This window comes from Apostichopus japonicus, chromosome 13, assembly GCF_037975245.1.
Source record: "Apostichopus japonicus isolate 1M-3 chromosome 13, ASM3797524v1, whole genome shotgun sequence".
Taxonomy (NCBI): domain Eukaryota; kingdom Metazoa; phylum Echinodermata; class Holothuroidea; order Aspidochirotida; family Stichopodidae; genus Apostichopus; species Apostichopus japonicus.
The window spans coordinates 16651744-16673268 of record NC_092573.1 but is presented as its reverse complement, the minus strand read 5'-3'; the positions used below and the strand labels follow the sequence as shown (position 1 = coordinate 16673268).

Here is a 21525-nt window from a genome sequence, read left to right as displayed (position 1 = left end):
AGCTTTGTATTACACATTTTGTTAAAATCAAACCTCGTCATCCCTTTAAGCATTTGGGGATACAATTGCGAGATCTAGGGCTTTAAATTCTCTTCAAATTGAGTTGATTTAAAGTTGGTGGAAGTGAATGTACGTAAACGATCTTGGTATTGGTGTTACCAAAGTGTTTCTGTTCCTTTAAGTCACAGCTATAATGAAGCAAATAAATAAATGAACAAATATCAAACATTAACCATGGTCTATTCCTTCTTGGAAATCTCAACAGAAGAACAATCATATTGTATTCCAGGCATACTGCAAACATGAAAGGATGAAAGGCAGGGAAATTACATATATCTTCATCACGAATGTTTAAACTTCTCAGATGCAGTGATCTTGTAATCAAACCAGGACTAATTGATTATTATCTGTAACCAAGTACACAAGTAATGAGCATTGATACAATTGATACATTTCGTATGATACAAGTCTGTGTGGGTCGCACACTCCTGATGTAATTATCATATGAGACCATATCTAGCAAAGTCAAATTATAAGTTACAATTTATATAGTACATACATTGATATCTGTTCTATATCCATTATGAAATATGTACAGAATTGCACTGAACACATTAACAGTTGGCCTTTGCAGCATATACAAGCTTTGTAAGGTTTCACGACCTCGTTGCAACATGACAATCTACTAATCTATACAATAACTGAAATTCCTAAATAAGAGGAATCACTAATACTACTTAGAATTAATATTTAAAGAAGAAATTGATAAAAATAAATGGGAAGAGTTTGTCAAAAAATATTTTTAACGTAATTTGTGGTACTGCTTACTTTTTTATAAACTGTCATTCATAAATAATTTTTTATTGTGTTTTTAGCAACTGTTGTGAAGATTCACGAATTACATTTCTTTTGATAAGTTTTTTTCCCTCTCAATTGATAGTTTCAAGCTATTGTTCTATATATAAGGCCTTTTGAGGAGTTGGTAAATTTCCTATTGTGTTGCCAAACAGACTTATGTAATTATATTACTTTGTAATATTACTTTGCAATATTACTTTGTAATTAACAAACGTGAAACGCAAACTCCATTCTCACCAATTATGGGAACCTGTCGAAAGCTATAAAGCATTAGTTTCTTAATGCGAAAATATCAAACCTTGGTATCACAGGTCATTGAGGACATCTCATCCTTAGCAATTTTACGATATCCTGAGACACTATCATCTTTAGCACCCGCAGATGTCTCACTATCGACTAACTTTAAGCTAAATACTTTCTTAAAATGTTTCTTGAAAGTTGCAGTTGTGAATGCGTAAATGAAAGGATTGATGCAACTGTTTGAGTACGATAGACTTAATGCAAACACCTGCATAAAGACGGTAACATTTGTCACTCTGAACTGATCTGGCTTGAACTCGTTAACCAAATTATACGCGTGAATTGGGAGCCAACATACAGCAAAGGCAAGAATAACGAGGAAAACCATTCTGGTTATTTTTTTCTTTTGACGGATTGATCGTTCGTGTGCTTGAGCACTTTCAGTTCCAGCAGAGGTCTTTCTCCAAACGATGACCAGAATGTTAGCGTAACATGCAGAGATCACAGCCAGCGGGATAACGTACATGAGAAGGACAAGTCCAAGAAAATAATATTTGAATCCTGTAAATGCCATTTCACAGTGATCTGTCTTAATGTCAGACAAGATGAACGCGGGCAAGTGCACCACGAAAGAACCTATAAGACAAAAGAGAACTAGTAAACACATGCAGAAAATGTTATCACTTTATGTGTAACAAGCAATTCTTGGAAATGATATTCATCAACATTTCTTGAAACTTTTTCCCCCAAAGATATCCTTATTTTTCTAGTAAACATCTTTTGCAATATTTTTCTAGTAACGATATAGTATCGTTACAAGATGATCAATTGTAGATATTGACCATAAGAAAAATAAAACCGAATCTTTTCAATTTATAAATCATTCGTGATGAGCAGCAGTTGTCTGTCGTCACGTTGTTCCATTGTTCAATTTTAAAGAAGCTGAAAATGATATTGGAGCATACTTACCGATCCAAATATTAATATTGATAATTACTGCTTTCCTGGTTGTTCTAGTCTGTCTTGATTTAACAGCATGTACAATCAAGTAATATCGGTCAATTGTCATTGCGGTCAAAGTACAGCATGTGGCTTGAACGGCTACCTAGGAAATAAGAACAGAAATGTTGATATTGCAAAAGATTGATCCAAATTGCACGAAAACATTTACTTGATAATGATTTGTATCCTGATCTACTTTCAAACTGAATTATGGTGACCTCACACATTGAGGAAATTAAACATATATGGCGGTATGTGCGATACCTTATCCTGTACCAAACTATACTGTGATAGTAGTTGGTCTCGTTTCAATTGCACCCAAGATAAAATGGGACGGTCGCCCTCGATTTCAGTGAATGTAACCTTTGATATTAATATTTCAAATATACTTATATACACACATTGTCAGTTATTTCCTTTTACAATTTGCAAGAGAAGCCTTAGCCGTATGAAATCATGTTTTAATTCATTTCCTTCAATTTGTTTTTGACTGATAAAAGAGGAACATATTCTAAGCATCCAGCTGAAACTTTCATGCACTTTCTACAAGGTTTTCGAGATATTGGTTATTGAAAAAGTCATAGTTTGCAAACCAGAATACAAAAATGCGTTTCAGGTTTCGATGATGTAACATGAGCATTTTTCTTCATGAATCTGACGTATAATGTATAGTGAGGGTGTACAACATACTTGATCTTAGTAATACAGTGAAAAAGCAGTGTGATGTGACAAACAGTAAATTCACAATGTCACAGGCTGTCCTGAAATGACCATTGACCTCAACAAGCTATTGGTGGAGGTCAAGGTCATTTTGAAGTCAAGAACCGCAACACATTAACTTCACTCCCCTCTTAACTCTTTCCCCCTCTTGCCAAATATGCAATCTGTCCAAGCTTCCCTTGCGATATTATGTTTAGGAAGAGGTGTTCGTGTAGGCAAGAGGGGGAAAGAGTTAAGAGGGGAGTGAAGTAAATGTGTTGCGGTTCTTGACTTCAAAATGACCTTGACCTCCACCAAAAGCTATAATAGGCCCATTGATTGATATGGTACATCTACAAACCAAATATGAGGTCTGCCCAGCCTTCTGTCCTTGAGATATCATGTTTAAAGGTTTTCGCAATTTGACCCTGGTGAACCGACCCAAATGACCTTTGACCTCCACCAAACTATAGGCTCAAGTTTGAGTTTGATTTATTTCCACATAATATAAATACAATGGTGTTTAATTAAATTACAAGGAGGTGAAGGAGGACTGAAGAAGCAGAGCTTTTACGAGCAGTCCCCCTTTACAAAAACAATAAACGAAAGAATACAAAGGATAAGTAAGAGGAAGAAGAAAAGAACAAAGAACAAAGAACAAAGAACCTAGAAAATAAGCCAGAAAGAAAGAAACACTGCTCAATGATGATAATCGTAAGTTAAATGGATTTCATGTTTTGTTTGAAGCAATGAATACTTTTGGATGTTTTTATTGTGTTGTCCAAACTAGTCCAGATTGTAACTCCAGTATTGATGAAAAGTCGAAGAGTCCTCTTGGAAGTGATCAAATTTGTACGGAAATTTTGACAAAAGCGTGTATTGTAGTTATGAATGTCACAATTAAAAGATAGTAATCAGTAATTAGAGGGCAAAAGTCCATTAACATATTTATACATAAATAGAGCAACTTGGAGATTGATATATGTGTCGAGGATATTTAAGATTTTTAAGTTTGAAAATATGATTTTACTCTGAGCACGATAACCAGAATTTGTAATCAGTCTAATGGCTTTCTTCTGGAGATTAAACAGGCGATTTAGGTAAGATGGATAGGTGTGTCCCCCAAATTATGTTGCAGTAAGACAGCGTTGAATTAATGAGAGAATCGTTTTAAGTGTATGCGATGGTACAACATAGCAAATTTTATGAAGTATTCCAATACTCTTTGAGATTTGGGAGCATAGTTAACTGTATCAACCTTTCGCTGAACAGGACGAAAAATAAATTAATATATAGTTTATAAATAATAGTTCAGAGTTAACGACAACGAGCAGCACAATGGATATCACTGTGCTCAAAAAGAATACTCGTGTTGTCTGCAAAGTGTGTAAAGTCAAGGATACGAGAACAGTTACACAAGTCACTTATGTAGATATGAGAAAATAGTGGTCCAAGTACAGAACCCTGTGGGACGCCGCAGCTTATGTACTAGTCTTAGAAGTTTGATCATTAATGCGTATAACCTGTTCTCTCTTGAAAAGAACCAATCATATGCAACACCACGGATTCCATAATGGTTGTTTATGCTTGCGTCACACTGTCTCGAAGTTGACATCAGATGGACACACGATAAAGAAAATGTTCAAATTCGGCTCTGATCGTAAAAACATCGGGCCATTCGTGAGGGCATCTTAAGCCATCGTATGACCTCCGGTGGAGTTTTGCAGGCTCCGGCAGCAACTTCGTGAGTGGTGGCAAAATCTTTGGCATGCCAAAAAATTGCCCGAAGACCTTGCGAAGGTTCATTTTCGTGTTGAATTCGTGCGTCCATTTTGCCCTTCGTAAGGCCATTGTGAGGGCATCTTATCAAATCGTGTCATCTTCTTTTTTACTTCGTGTGATCATCGGTGCTATCGGGCATTTTCGCCTCACGAAGACAATACGAAGGAAACAAGAAGCTGCCCGATTGTCTTATGAAGGTAACACGAATACGTGAAGCCCTCGCAATGCCGTCGAGTAACCATCGTATTATAGTACGATGACATGGAGATGGGACCACGGTGTCGGCGAAGACAGCCGAATTTGTGAACCTCAAGCGTTTCCCAGGTGTCATGGTAACGTGGACATATAAAGGCCAGCCTCAAAGAATCTTCCTCAGTCAGTCCTAAGCAACTCTACAGAGTAGAGGCGTGTGCAACTCCCAAAGCTACAATCACAATCCCAACTAACCACAATTCAGTTCCTGCAGAATGGCATACTTTGGTGATGAGACAACCAGGAAAAAGAAAGCAGCAGCATTGCTTGTTTTGATGTACCTCAGAGAACATGATGAGCACTTCTTACAGGCCCAGCACCTCCTCTTACAATAACAAAGCATTATTTGATTTCACTTTGTCATTTCTTGCTATTTGCCTTTCTAGCATTTCGACAATGTACTTATCAATACGTCGTCGTGTAGCCATCGTGTGGCATTCGTGTGTCCTGCGGGTAAACTACTTAAATAGAAATGTTGCCTTCGTGTGTGGTTCGGGTGCCATCGTGTGACCTTCTGTAGGCATCGTACTTGCTTCGGCTGTTGATTGGCTGTTGACCAATTTCGGGGCTATCTTCGTGCGAAATTCAAAATTCCATATTCGTATGGCCATCTGGTGTCAATTTCGCGACAGTGTGACGCCTGCATTAGTAAGATGTTATGGTTGACAGTGTCGAATGCTTTAGAAAGATATAGAAACACCAATAGTAAATTCATTGTTATTGAAGCCATTATCGATGTACTGGACTATATCTGCTGCCGCCATATAAGTGGAAAAATTCTCACGAAAACCAAATTGACGTCATGAAATGATGTCATTCTTGTCTAGGAAGTCTGTGAGTTTCTTATACATGGTTTTCTCGAGAACTTTAGAAATTGTTGAAAGAATCGAGATTGGTCGGTAGTTTGAAAGCACCGAGGGATCACCAGTTTTGAAAATAGGCGTTAATGAACTTTGACCTCCACCAAACCTATAGGCTTCTTGTATGCTCAATGTGGTAAATATACATTTTAAATATGAGATCTGCCCAAGCTTACATTCTTGAAATATGGTGTTTACAAAGTTTTTCACAGTTTGACCCTGGTGACCCCAAATGACTTGACCTCCACAAAAAATAATTTGCTAATGTACTCAATGTGGTACTTCTGCACACCAAATATAAAATTGGTCCGACCTTCCCTTCTTCAGAAATCGTGTTTACAAGCTGGGCGTCACAAACGCCCACACCCACACACACATACATGATTCAAATATTACGATTATCATCGAAACCAAAAAAAGGGAACTTTAAGCCAACTAATGTGTTGTCATACTGTTGGACACTAATAGACACATGTCATGTTTGTCACTTTCCCTGTGTGAAGGATAAACAAAAACGAAAGATTGTCGTTTCTTATTAAAGATATTAAATTTCACATCGATGCCGTTTCGATATTCCACAGTTCTGTTGCTCGGTGTTTGACATATTCAGTTTTCTCTCAACTGTACTTGATATAACATGTCAAAATCTCTTTCTATTCATGTCCAAGTTGGTAAATATTGTATAAATTTGTATAACTATAAATGTTTTTTTTACGATCGAATTGTCAATAAGTTAAAGGTAACACGTGAAATCAATATATTTCAAACATTTTACCATGTGTTCAACCACATCATGCAAAATATGTTCATGTATGGATACTAAAAAATGTCATTTTCAGAAAACTACCAATTTGGCTTATAAGCAAACAACGAGTGCAAAGACTGCATTGAGAATAACTGTATAAGTATAATTATTCAGCAAGACTAACTGCATGATACCTAGCTTACTTTCGTGCTCAACAGCCTTTCCCATATAAACATCGTCATACTTTTGTTTACGTATGAGTGTAGTACAGACAAATACAACGGATACCACAAGATTATCGCCGGTAAAAGCACGGTCTGTTCTGCTTCCTGGTTGAGCCAATGAACAGCTACAACAAATGAAGTAAATTAATTATGTAGGTAGACTATTCCTTTTTGTGAATCACTTTTTTTGTGCGCTTTCCCCTGCAAAAAGTGATGTTTCAGTCACGAAATGGTTTCTTATCAACTTTGGAGACAACTTTCAGTCCAAAAACTACCATAGTATGTACTAACTAAACAGTGTGTAAAAACACCTTTCTGTAATTTGTCAAGATCGAACAGTTGTCTGTTTACTAACAATAAACATGAAATTTTAGAGTAAAACTCCTGTGGGTATACCACATTTATTATCATCACTTTTGTTGGTTGTATTAAAGTATTATAGCGCGGTATAAGACACGTTCACAAATACACATTACCACGCGTGGGTAGGTATAAACGCGGGTATCTCTTATTTCTTTATATCTACATTATGTTGGTAATGCAGCTGTTATGTTATTCAGTGTTTCAACGTTAATGGCGGCGTAACCATACCGTAATCCACCGTCTCCCCTTTGAGAAAATGTTGTTTCGGTATTGGTCTTACATGCATCATTTATACATGTGCGTATACGACTTTGCGCGCGTGTGCTATAAAATGTAAACAATTTGGAAGAAAGTTTGGGGGGAGGAGGCACGTGTCCCCATGCTCCCAGTACCGGTATATATTAACGATATCAAACATTTACAAATACTTAAAAGTACGTGTGGTTGTTGGTACACGCAGGTATCTCGTGCCATTGACCCAAATGGTGACGTGCTTTAATTTATGACGACAATAAACTTCCATACGAAGCACGAAAAACAAAAAATCAACCACTTCTTTCCTACGTTATAGCGTAGGAAAGAAGTGGTTGATATGCGGGCACTGAGTGGTACTGTAGTTGTGATACAATGATATTTGCGATGTACAACAGAACTAGCTAGCGGTAGCTAGATCTTTCCTGACAATTAAACGTTCCCTACTATGTAGTCCAAGTGACGGGTGAGCTCTGCAAGGTAGAGTATGTTTGATGATGCTTTTAGAACTGAACTACAATACTAGGATGTCAACAAAGTCACAGTATTTCGGAGCATAGACTTTTACTATAAGCTAGACCGCTCATCCCACGTATACCTGAAACAGCTACGATAGGTCACGTGCCGGGTTCCACTTGCTCAAGTCGTAGTCCATTTAGAAATTTGCTGTAAACACTTCATTACGCGTTCACTGTACACTTGCGACCTGTATGTCTATGGTTGCCAAGGAGACGATTGTTTCTCGACTCAGCGCATTATATCTACCAGTACACGCAGTACGCAAACCTAACGCCGGCAATACTGTCACATGTCGTCTTAATCTTTGTATGTTTGTATTTTAAAAACGTCAATTCATGAATGGTGTTTGAAGGATATACACTGGGCGGTTAGAGCTATGTTCCCAGAGGAAAACTACCGCTTTCATAGGTATCCTGGCGTCACATTTTACAGAGAAAGTTATGTTGCAGGTTTGAAGACTTGAGTAAGTGGAACCCGGCACGTGACCCTCCATGTTGGCTTCAAATTTCTTATTTTTCATGGACGCGATTGATCTATTAATCATATATTATCTCTATGTTCCCAGGTAGACTAGGTAGCAACAAGCTACTGTATAACTTAATGTAGGAGTCGACATTCTAGCAGAACTGTACCACATGTACAAAACAACGATGGGCATTAGGAGACATTAGCATAGAACTATGTGATGTAAGCCAGTTAGTACAACCAGGGGGTTGGCCTAACAGCTCCCTGGTACAACATTCGAAATGCTCAAAGTATGATATGATGTATAGCTTATAGTACTAGTTTGACAAAGTTTTTATTAGGGCCTGGGGATGGGCTTTACATCCGTGCCGCGCCCCCCCCCCCCCCCCAGTGCTGTGCTCAAGCCCATGCACCCACAACAACAAATCAAGAAGATATCATACAGTAACATATAGTACCATATAGGCCCTGCGTAAACTTTAATGAGATATCAAAATTCAAGGTTCATGATGTTAGTGCATGCATACATCCCATCCAGATTGATCTTTAGATAATTGCTCTACAAACTTCATATAGGCAGGCCAGCTGCAACCATGCTGTTGTAGTTTATTCACAGCTGATCAAGTCAACTACCAGTCTAAGAGCAAGCACCTACTTTATAGCAGTTGTTAAGCCTTGTACACTATACAGTAGTCTACACAGTGGCTTTGTTTTTAAATCAATTCTGTGAACACTCCAGGTCTCAAAATAAATCACCTCCTCAGAGCCCACTGCTTCACTGACAAAAATGCACTATATGGCCTACCTGTTCATTGTTTTGTATTGTGCAAGGTTTGCAATAGTCAAAAAGTACATTTTAATACCAAAGCCATGGTGACAGTTCAAGCTCTTGGGTATCATAGTGTCGTTGGCACTTCTATTGATTGAAGCTTTCTGTAATCCCCTCTTATACTTTCAGATCCAGCAAACCAACTGCTCTTAACTGTTAAACCAGTGATTAGCTCTTACTGTAGTATAGCTACCACTGTAGAAGTGTATACAACACATCCATTAGTAACATAACATAGCACTGTTACATGTAAGTGGTTTCAACTTGACTGTTGTACTTGTAATAGAGTGAAACTCCTAATCACACAAAAATAGCCAGTATATCTTCTGATTGCCACATTGTCAAAATAATACTGGTGGACTTGGACTAGACTCGGCCCCAAGCCCGAGTCCACAGAAGTCCGAATCTGAGCCAAGTCCGAGTCGTCCGAGTCCAAGTCCAGACAAAAAATGGACTCGAGTCCGGACTCGTAACATACGGAGTTCAAAACATATGGTGTCATGAAAAGTCATATCAATACACGCGTCAATTGACTTAACTTCCGTAACTCTTAAAATAGGGACAACATTTAGTTTTGCCTACGCGCCAGGTCCCTTATGCATGTATATGTGTTAATAACAATGTATATTGCCTCCTGCTTCCTCTTTTCATATAGCCTATATTGAGGTGAAATAAATACTTCCTTGTCATTTTTAACGAGGGAACTGCAGAGAACATAAATCAAACATGGTCACTGTATTTACTCTTTTATGAGTAACAAAACTTCCAAAAATACAAAGCCTGTCATTTTTAGTTCTACTTTTTAAGTTTTATTCTGAAGGGCACTGGTAAGCTGCAAGCTGGAATTGGGTCGGAATCTGTTTCCAAATTAACTACAAAAACCTCACACACGAAGATGGCAAACCCCCCCCCCCCCCCCAAAAAAAAAACCGAGAGGTCTTAAGCAAGATGAATTGTAACGATGCTTTTGTTATATAAGAGCTTCAGAATAATGCAGAAATACTTTTGAAACTTATTAAAAATTTGGGAATCAAACCTTGCTTTAAGATCAATGAAGCGCAACAAAATATGTATTGGCTTCAAGGTTACCTTTTTTCGGAGCAAGTTTTGTTTGTTTGAAAAACACGTGTTGTGAAATCCTGGAGGAACCAAATAATTAGAAGATGTAAGCGGCAATGACACAAACTCTAATAAAGACATTTGTCATCCCTGTTATGAAAGACTCATATCAGATCTAGCCAACTCATTAAAGCCGCCAGAAGATAATATTCTATACTTTGCTACACGTGTCGGTATCAGTTTACTTTGAATAAGTAACTTAAAGTTTTCAATTTCACGCAGCTGTTTAAAAGGAACGCTTTCAATTGTTATTCCCATTACAAATACAATACTATGAGCTAACTAAATAACTGAAAGATCACAATTGGAACAATTGATATCAAAAGTAGTAACCTGGAGCTTAAATGGTGATCATATTGCAATTGTCATACGTCAATAATACGTCATACTGACAACTACTTTTATTAAAAATTTGTTTGCGAAAGAATTTATAAAGGAGTTTAGTGTAAATCCCGGAAACATGTGGCGCATATCTTACTTGCATTAAATGATTCAAACAAATGCATCAATAACTCAATTACGAAAGAAGATAATTAAGGATATAACATCTATAATTCCCATTTTGTAACAAGAAATTTCCTTAGCAATTTAATGATATTTAACTAAAACTTCTGATTGAGAAAATGAGAAAGTTAGTAAAGAAAAACTTGTAATTTCATCTAAAGTTTTCTTTGAACTATGAGAATAAGTTCAATCGGAAAGGCACTCAAAATTAGAAAGGTGATTTTTTTAACTGGCAACATATTTATTTATTACAAGTGATATATGTTACATGAACTTATTCAAGGACTATATCAAACAATTTTAATCCCAACATCAAACGTTAATTATGTTCATTAATTCATTCATATGCTCTGCATCTTGGCGGTAATATTGTGCATCATATACACATACCCGGCTGTCATATGGTGCATCATGTACTTATGTACATACATGGATGTCATATGGTGCATCATGTACTTATATATGCACACCTGGCTGTCATATGGTGCATCATGTATTTATTATGTACTTATATACACATAACTGGCTGTCATATGGTGCATCATGTATTTATTATGTGCTTATATACACATACCTGGCTGTCGTATGGTGCATCATGTACTTATATATGCACACCTGGCTGTCATATGGTGCATCATGTTTTTATTATGTACTTATATACACATAACTGGCTGTCATATGGTGCATCATGTATTTATTATGTGCTTATATACACATACCTGGCTGTCGTATGGTGCATCATGTACTTATATATGCACACCTGGCTGTCATATGGTGCATCATGTTTTTATTATGTACTTATATACACATAACTGGCTGTCATATGGTGCATCATGTATTTATTATGTACTTATATACACATAACTGGCTGTCGTATGGTGCATCATGTATTTATTATGTACTTATATACACATACCTGGCTGTCATATGGTGCATCATGTATTTATTATGTACTTATATACACATAACTGGCTGTCATATGGTGCATCATGTATTTATTATGTGCTTATATACACATACCTGGCTGTCGTATGGTGCATCATGTATTTATTATGTACTTATATACACATACCTGGCTGTCATATGGTGCATCATGTATTTATTATGTACTTATATACACATAACTGGCTGTCATATGGTGCATCATGTATTTATTATGTGCTTATATACACATACCTGGCTGTCGTATGGTGCATCATGTACTTATATATGCACACCTGGCTGTCATATGGTGCATCATGTTTTTATTATGTACTTATATACACATAACTGGCTGTCATATGGTGCATCATGTATTTATATGTACTTATATACACATAACTGGCTTTCATATGGTGCATCATGTTTTTATTATGTGCTTATATACACATACCTGGCTGCCGTATGGTGCATCATGTACTTATATATGCACACCTGGCTGTCATATAGTGCATCATGTATTCATTATGTACTTATATGCACATACCTGTCTGTCGTATGGTGAATCATATACTTGCATAAAACATACCTGGCTGTCATATGTGGTATCCTTATAGTGTAGGACTACATGTAGATGCTAATCAATTGTTTTAGTAATTCTAATGTTGCATTCAAAACATGTTCTGTTAAATACTACGAAGAACAGAGCACCATTGGATGATATTCAACATCAAGTGTCCTATTTTAAATTTGTTATACGTTAAACGTATAGTAGTTTAGGTTTGAACACTCTTGCTCTCCTATTGAGTAATTGTTTTGCATCTGCGGAACTAATCTAATGGCCGGTGTGTTTCATTCGATAGTCCAATCACTTAAATTGGCCAGCCTCACGTGCTTTAAGGGTCATTCCTCAACAATCCAAAGTGGTATAAAACTACAACGCGTGCCGATAGCAGTGTGTTTCAATAGTGGCAAAATATCAAAATTAATTTTTTGCCTAAAGCAATTAAGTAAAAAACTAACCTCCTTTGTCTAACATATATGCCTAGACATAATCATGGAGAGCCTCGTAAGAAAAGTGCTTAAGTAATATCAAAATATGCAACCTGTGTTCATATAAACATTTTCGATCTAATTGGAGTCAAGATGTCTTCAAAATAAATGCACTATTTTCACTCAAAGTGGGTTCCCTAATATTAATTTTCGAGAATAGCGAATCAGTCAATGCAATCTTCTCGTTTTAAAATGATCAGACAGTCGGTTTTCTGCGATCTCAGGAAGATTTGATAGAAACATTGTAATTGTTTCATCAGAAAACAATCGATAGTCATGTGTTTATAACATAAACTGTGTCAACGTATTATGAAATTAAGCAACAAAAATCACACTGTAGCATGTAACGTCTAAGGAACATAAGATTCATAGATCGAATGCGTTTCCTTGAGATGTGTATATGACTCATTTTGATAATCAACACTGTTATAATAATTGCACTAATTGCTACCATTAGATAGGGTTAGGCTGGTTTAGGGTCAGAACCAAGCATATTATTGTTTGACTTTATGTAACCTTTGTCATACTTCAGTTGGGATAATTTTCCAATGCTAATATCATTCTATATTATCCTCTTATATACGAAGCTTCAAAGCATTGAACAGTTTATCAAATAGAAACCGTTATATCTGTGCTACTCGTACTGCGAGTATATATGCGTTGAAGCATGACGTGAAAGTAAAATATGTAGAAAATTGTCTCAATTGGGTGATTAGTGCATCGTATATTGTATTATTTAAGTCAACTCCTACGGAACACCACCTTATTAACAAAGGTACCCAAAATTGGAATCAGTAAGTAACATCACCATGCCAATATTAATATAACCATTTCATGTTTCAATAATATCAGCATATCCAAAATAACATCAACAAAATGTCTACATGTTAAAAAATCTTTAAATCTGAGAAACGTTTGGATTTTGGTTTGAACCTATCGCATTAATGAGATTTACATTTCGTTTACCCAATTTCATATTTTATGCACACATTTTACGATAAAGTCACTATAAACATTTAGTAATTAATTAAGCAATTAGAATTCAATAGTTGCTAGACTTTGCTGAACATGATGATTGACGCTATATATAGCTAAATGCCTATACTAGGAGGAATGATTATAAGCAATATATATCATTGTTCTTATACAATGTCAAGTGAAAAGTCATACACGTTAACATTAATTCTGTAGTACATTTCACGAAATAGCACATACTGATTGTATCGAGAGGTCGATGTATATTGCATGCAGGGGGTAGGAGCGGGGGGGGGGGGGGCACTGGGGCCCCCCTGATGTTGTGCCACCCCCACTTTTTGGAAGCTTCCTACACCCTGATTGCATGCAAATTTGTAAACAATCTAGATCTATCACTCTTATCTTATCTTCAAGTCTTAACTTTGTATTTGTCCATGTATTTCTCAAAACTGCAGGCAAACGTCTCACAACCTACAAATAGGCTATATTAAACCTATGTTAACTTTTTACTCTTAGACAGTAAGCTATATGAAGCGTTTCATATACTACCTTGCATTGAATATTTTCATATTCTCAGGCAAGGAAAGCGCAAGTTCATTTTCTTGAAATAAAATGTATAACTGGTATGCAAATAATAACATGTGTCTGATAATTTGGTTGAGAATCGTTAGCTTGATTTATACAACTTACAGCTTGTATTACAACACGTGAAATATACACTAAGAAGGGGTCAACGGCTGCATAACATGTAAAGCAGCATCCAATTTCCCCTCGGATATTCAGATTATTCAAGCAGGATGAATGATTGCATTTCATGCAGATATTATACCCAAAACGGCAGAACACACTCAATAAACACTTCAGATTTGGAGATGCTTCATAGCTGTCTCAACTTCTCCACTTCATATCGATGATTCGTTTGTTAGAATAATAAAAACTGAAATGCCTAGCATCCTTTACACAAGTGTGCTCTTCAAACGAATTTGCCTATTCGTGATTTGGTAGCTCCAACTGCTGATCTAGATTGGGCTTTATCTTAATATCGCCGCGTTGAATTGAAATCGTTTTGAATTTGACTTGTATAATTGTTATGCAGTTAATTCTTGACTGGTATGTCTAGCCCGTTTTCATGTCATATCGAACGTTTTGCTATAACTTCCCCATAACGTAAATGTATGTGTCATGATTTTATGGGAAACGTAATTTGAACAGGGTTATATGGTTAACCGTAGCTCATCTTCCCAAAGGCCTTCAAAAATCCAACCTGACACAAGGTTGAAATGCTACACATGTAGTACTTACTCTCATGTCCAGGCCACCCCCCCCCCCAACCAAAGTAAGACACACATAATCTGTTCCGTGAACCGATGTTAGGATGCACAAATGACTTCCGAGTCGGATAGCTTCATGATAGATCTCTGGAGTATAGCAAATACGTCACATCATAGAACTAGTATTATTCGATACAGTGAAATGAACACATTGAAAGTATTGATAAATTGATAAATATGCTACATGTTATCATATCTGACTTCTTTGTTGTCCATTTCACGATATTTTATATAAGGACATAATCCTCAAAATCTGTAGGCTAACAGTGGAGACGAAATACAAATTTCCAAATATAAGATTATGCATTTGGAATCTCCCATCTCATTAGAGATTTACTGGCAATGCACACATGCATATCTACAAACAGGAGGCATCGTATTTCATACTTTATTTTCGTAGGAATTCAGTTTGAAAGTGCATTTTGAGAAACATTTCCATTGCTTAATAAATACATCTATATGTAAGCAATACATCACTTTAAAGGTATCTTTCATATTTGCTATATCTTTTCAGAATGAAAAGTAGAGAGATATGCATTTGTCCTTAAATCAACAATAAATGTTTTCTCTTGACCACTTTCAGTGAAAGTAAAGACACAAAGTCAATGCATGCAATGTCCTTGTGATTATTCAACCTTTGGGGATTCGCAGCTCACTCTTGTGCAGCTAAATTAAATTTAAAACTACAGACTTTCCTAACAATCTTTTAAGGCCACATAAAGCACACTTGAAATAAACATTCTTTATCGCGATGGTTTTAATATAATTGAATCAATAAAGCAAATAAAGAAAGAGTGGATCGCAGGTGGGTCGGTTAAGTGCGACTCATAGAAAATTAGTGGCATATTCATGCCCTTGACAACTTCATGGAATCCACTTTATCCATTCTTGATTTGACAAGTACTTTAAAAAATTTGATGATTATAAAAAAAAAACACTGTTAATTCAACTGAGAAATCGACTCACGTAAATCTATATAAAGAACAAAATTAGGAAGTAATAGAGTATCCACGATGAATGATCGATAAATCTTAAGATTTAATTGAAACAGACAGCGCCCAAGCAAGAGTTTTAATTTGTAACAGTAGCATTTAACGTGTACAAAAACGGAAAGAACTAAGATAACTACTAAACCAATAAACAGTAACATTAAACAAAAAATGGATGGCATGTCGTTAAAATGTAAGGTGATGATGGCTGTTAACATTGACTGTATCTATGTTACTCACTCTTGCTGTAGAACATTTGTAGCTGCAAAGAAGTGAGGGGGTTGGTGCGGGGGATGGAGACGACGTTTAGAAAATGTTGCATTTAATCGCTAAGGAAAACCCCTCATGACTTTGATATATTTCTATGGTTGAATAAAACTTTACTTTCCTTAACGTTTCCAAGTAAAGGTATTAAATTAAGGTAAATTTTAATGAAAACAAGTTACGGTTGGTCTGGCGCAATACTACAGCTTGACATTGGACGTTGCTGGAAAATTGAAGAAAAAAGTTCTAAAATTCAAGTATAGTCTATAGATGTACATTAAAGTTTAATCAACAGGTTGCGACAATCATGATGAGGTCGTTTGTCTTGCTCCACTGATTATAGCAGGTGCTATCTTGATCCATCATTCATGATCATGAGAGGCTAACTCAAGGCTCAACCATGATACTGTCTCTTATACATTTCGTGTGTCCTTTGTATAGTACGTACATATGTGAATATGTCTTTGACTTGAAATGAATTTTTCCAGACGACTGTGGACGACATATCTATAATATGATCAATTGTAGCGCAGTAGCACTTGCAGTCATGTAATTTCATTTAATATTTGTTTGCTGCAAGATCGTAACCACTGGCAACGTGTTCACGGCTTCATTTCAAAGGTATGCAGCCGTAAATATTTGAATAAATCCTGTGAATAACTCCTTGCGGTTAAATTCATTTGAAAACAGTTGAAGTGATGTACCGGTACCACAAAAGCTATTGATTCCGTCCCTATATATATATATATATATATATATATATATATATATATATATATATAAATTTGAATTTGCACTGAACAAAATGGTTGTAACTGACTTATCTGCACATAAGTGGATAGTGGGCAACGCTGTTGCGAAGGTGATACAAAACTACTCTCCGTTAAAGGGGATGCATGACTACAAAGAACGAATGCTTCCACAGTCATTAATTGCATGTAACGATTCTTTAATTTAAAAAAAATATATGTATAAAACCTTTCTTGGATAATACGTTTCTATGGTGCAGTTTGTCCTTATCCACTCGCCACGAACAACGCCGAACTCTTAAAGACTCAAACAAAATCATTTCTTTCAAATTATGAAATGATGGTTGCACCAAATATATAAAAAAAACTCACAAATTAGTTTAAATAACATAAGAGTCATTGGACCAATCAACTTTCAAAATAACTTTCTAGAATTGATCTCAATAAATTCAATACAATTTAATAGATGTATCTCCAGATATATTTAAATGAAAGTAGCATATATTTCATTCCGCATATTAAAATAACATTCCCTAAAAAAAGGAACCGTGATCGAATGTTCATTACAAAAAAACAGTATTGTTATTATTTGAAATATTCGAAGATTAGTAATGAAAACACTGAATTGCTAGCAAAGTCGCTCATTTTATGTTAATACATTTAAAAGCTTTCGTGAGTTGCCACTGATCTCGTCAACTTACCTTCCAATTGTTTATTACTTTGCTAAGAGGTCTGATTTTCCTTTCATTTTTACAGCAAACATCGATTTCAAACACATCGTGGATAGAGGAGCCTGAAATTGCAATTTAACTTTGATGGGTGTCTGATTCATGAAGAGGCTCCGCAACCTTCAACGGAAGTTTACGATCTATATCGACCATGAGATAAACGATAAGTCATGCCTTTTAGTCAGTGAAAGGTAGTTTACGTGATTTAAGAATCAGCTGCAGTTGCTTATAGTCCGCGGTGTACAATCATAATGTACATGCTTGTTCCACAGCGAACTGAAATCTAGAATGCCAAGCAATCACACTCTTGCGTAAACAACTCATTGTGTTTGTTTCTGAACATGTTCAGGAAGTCAGTAAGTTTATGAAAATGCCCTGTGTATACTTCCGTACTATCTGTTGTAACGTTGTGACGAACCATCGAGTTAAAATTTTGAGAGGTTCACATAAAATCACTGTTGTTACCAATACATCATAGGAAAGTAGTCCAACAACTGGAGGAATGCCCAAATATTACTGCGACCTCAGTCAATAAGTCTTACATTCTATACGCTTGCCTTTGTATCCATCAAAACGAGATTTAATGATACCTGTAAAACCTGGCCCTTCAAGTCTGAACATTTATCAAGTTAACTCTGGTTTCGAACTTACAGTCTCAATCCCTTTACATTGAAACATCGCAACAATGGGTGAAGGTCTAGTGAAGGGTGACACTCCGAGCAAAATCATTTCACTGGCTGGCCGCGACAAGTTAGTGATTCAGAGAGACTACCATGATGCATCACTATCACTAATTAGAATGAAGATATCAGTTATTAACATGCTTCTCTTCTTAAAGCTCTTGAAGCATTTGTATATTCAGTATCTATGTACATTATTTATAAGCACATTATTATCGACTAGGTGAACCTGCAGTCGACACAAGGGCGGTGCAGAAATTATCTTACATGAACTGAATTATCTGCATCAATACACTCTAGTGTGTATTTTGTTTAGATTCTGCATCACAAATGGATCAGTGTGGAGTAATTCCTTGCACGTTAGAGTAAATCGAACGCTTTGAACATCCGTAATTGTAAATTTTAATGAGATGATTGCTGACATGTTAGCAGCATTACGGCATTTAATCAATGTAGCATAAGCTTGACATCGTTTCACATCATTTACAATTATGCGCAATTAATTGTTTTCTGTAAATTACATATACATTAAATACAAGCTTATTAGAAGAAGGCTATAGCACGTTATTACTGTAGCCTTAAAAAGAAAACTATGTAACATGTTACAACGGATATGGACATCGAGGGGTGTAGGCGGGGATGTGACATGCTATAATGTTCCAAACGTTGTGTCATTTCACTTGATTCCGTACTTTCCGGTGGTCCTTCGGTATGGGTTCAGGGTATGAGATTTGTTGAAATTGACTCTATGCTGCGAGCATAAACCGCAGAATATTTTACTTTGGGGGTGCCCACGAAATTCATATGCTCTTCTCTTATTGATAACGCTTTCATTTGATCAAAACAGATGTGATTGATTTTGGGCAAACTAGTTTAGACGGATAGTTTGTATGCTTCAAAATAATGCTGTGTTAGTTTGGGATGCCCACGAATTCTTGTGATTGCTACAATACTTTATTTCTTCCAAGCTCTTCTGTTTTTTCTCTTTCCTTTCTTTCGTTTTAGTTACGAACATTCAGTGACAGATCGCCAACTAAACAAAATACACCTTTCATGGTTATACTGACTAGGGCAACGATACAATTTTGTGGGGATATCGTACTGTACAACAATCATAAACATGGCACATTTTGTACACTAAACCGTACATATGTTACTGCACTCTAACATGACTTCACGCCGAGTTCAGTGCCAAGCGAATGCCAAACGAATTGCTATGGTTGGTTTTAAACATAACTGAAAATATAAAGAATATGGCCTACGTATCTCTGCATAACACGGTAAGTGCCCCTAGCGATTCAGTGCTGCACATGGTATAGAAAGGTAGTAGTTGGTCAACGCGATAGATTTCAGATACGGCAAGAATCTGCCAGAGCTTAAGCTAACATTAGACTGACCAAGCGCGGAAGTTTCGAGCTGTTATTTCAGAATTAACTGACATTTTGTTACACAAATACTACATTCTGAGTACTGCCGCTCATTAGAGTTATATAACATATGTTTCGGAACGAGAAATCGACATTAAAAACACCCACACACGCACCCGCATTCACACGCAGGTAATTGAGTTTTCCTAGTTTCTACTCAGTGCTGTAGCTGACCTTACAATATTCAATAAATATTCGTTGACCATATTTACCAAGTAATAACTGACAAACCAGCTTTATTATTCGACCAAATAAATGGCTATCCTCATTAAATTACTTTTTCCATCTAGTCGATCAGGGAGGGTAGAATTGGTCGTCAATACTTTAGTAAATCTTGTCCACAACATTACCGATGGTGTCTTGTAGTGTACGGTTGCCCGGCTAGCTTCTTGTCTTTTCGTTTATATATATGTTGCCTGGCTATAGGGTAACAATATTTCTTTAGTTGCACAACGAGTCATGAGGAGGGGTATAAGGCAACCCCCACAAGAAAATGTTGGATTTAAAGTTTGCTACATAAATTATGACATTTTCAGCTTTCTAGGCAAACTTAGTTAAATAGTATAGTTTAGCCAAATACGATTAACTATTAAGTTTTAACTCAAGTTTTAACTTAGTGTTTTTGGCCCAGTTTGTGACTGGGCTGTTCCTCTGTTAGTGTTGTTCGATGCAAAAATGGGACAATCACGAATAGTCGGGCCAATGTTTGGCCAACTTTGGGAGCGCCTTTGACCTAGCCCATATATGTAACATTGATAGAGCTATATTCCTAGGTAGGCCTATAGTAGTAAGGCACTATAGGATGGTGGCAAACAAATTCGTGCGTGAAATAAAGCCTATTTAAAAGGAGTAATTCCACAATTTCGAAATTTGGCAAAGGACGTGATAATGGTCGGATTAAACGTGGCCATTTCATAAACATATAGAAATTTCTGGATAAAACGCTAAAACGTCAACTAAAGGAAAGCTTTCGAGTCGTAATCGTATTATTATTATTACGTCTAAACTGTGGGTGGTTCCGACGATTCGGAACACTCGGTCTATCGAACATTATCAAGCCATAACTATTAATTCAGATCGGAGAAGTGATTTGTATAATCCTAATATTTACCAAGCTTTGATGAAAATTATAAAAACTTTCGTAATCGTATTATTATTATTATAAATGTACACGGACACTACCAATTCCTATCCGAAAAAAAAACAGGCGAGCATGAATCTATCCGACAGCCTGACATTATCATCGCTTCAACGAGATTTACCAAATTCCGCGCTTCCCTACATACGTCATGACTTTGACCCAAACTAGAGTCGCACTGACCGAATAAAAACAGAAGTATTTCTAGGGTACTATAGTGACAGGGTCTAAACAAATTTTTTCAATACATTTGTTTCTGAAAGGCCGCTAAAAACTTGCTCATGGTCCACATTTGCACACTTTTGCTGAGGACCGACCCAAAAATGGCACTCAGATTTCATTTACAATGTCACCGACCCACTTGAAAGAAAGCGACGTACATGGCAATGCATATATGTCAGGTAATTCTTGTGAATACGAAGGACAAACATGTGACAAAAAGTTATTGTATTAGTTCAATAGCCAGCTGTTTGTGAATACCTTTCGTCACATTGTTTTGGTAAGTAAACCCATCGGTAGATGTGCCTTAACCGCTGATTTGACAACTGCAATCAAAAACA

General features: G+C 36.4%; 1 protein-coding gene across 1 annotated transcript in view; it reads right to left on the bottom strand.

Annotated features, from left to right (window-relative positions):
- Positions 1–224: 224 nt before the first annotated feature.
- Positions 225–21525, bottom strand: part of LOC139978854 (G-protein coupled receptor 54-like) — a 32442-nt gene continuing 11141 nt past the window's right edge. The window contains exons 3-4 of the mRNA XM_071989384.1: positions 2068–2203; positions 225–1734 (exon numbers count right to left, since the gene is read on the bottom strand). Of these exons, the coding sequence (XP_071845485.1) occupies positions 1151–1734; positions 2068–2203 (720 nt within the window). The 3' untranslated portion in view covers positions 225–1150. The remainder of the gene's footprint in view (positions 1735–2067; positions 2204–21525) is intronic.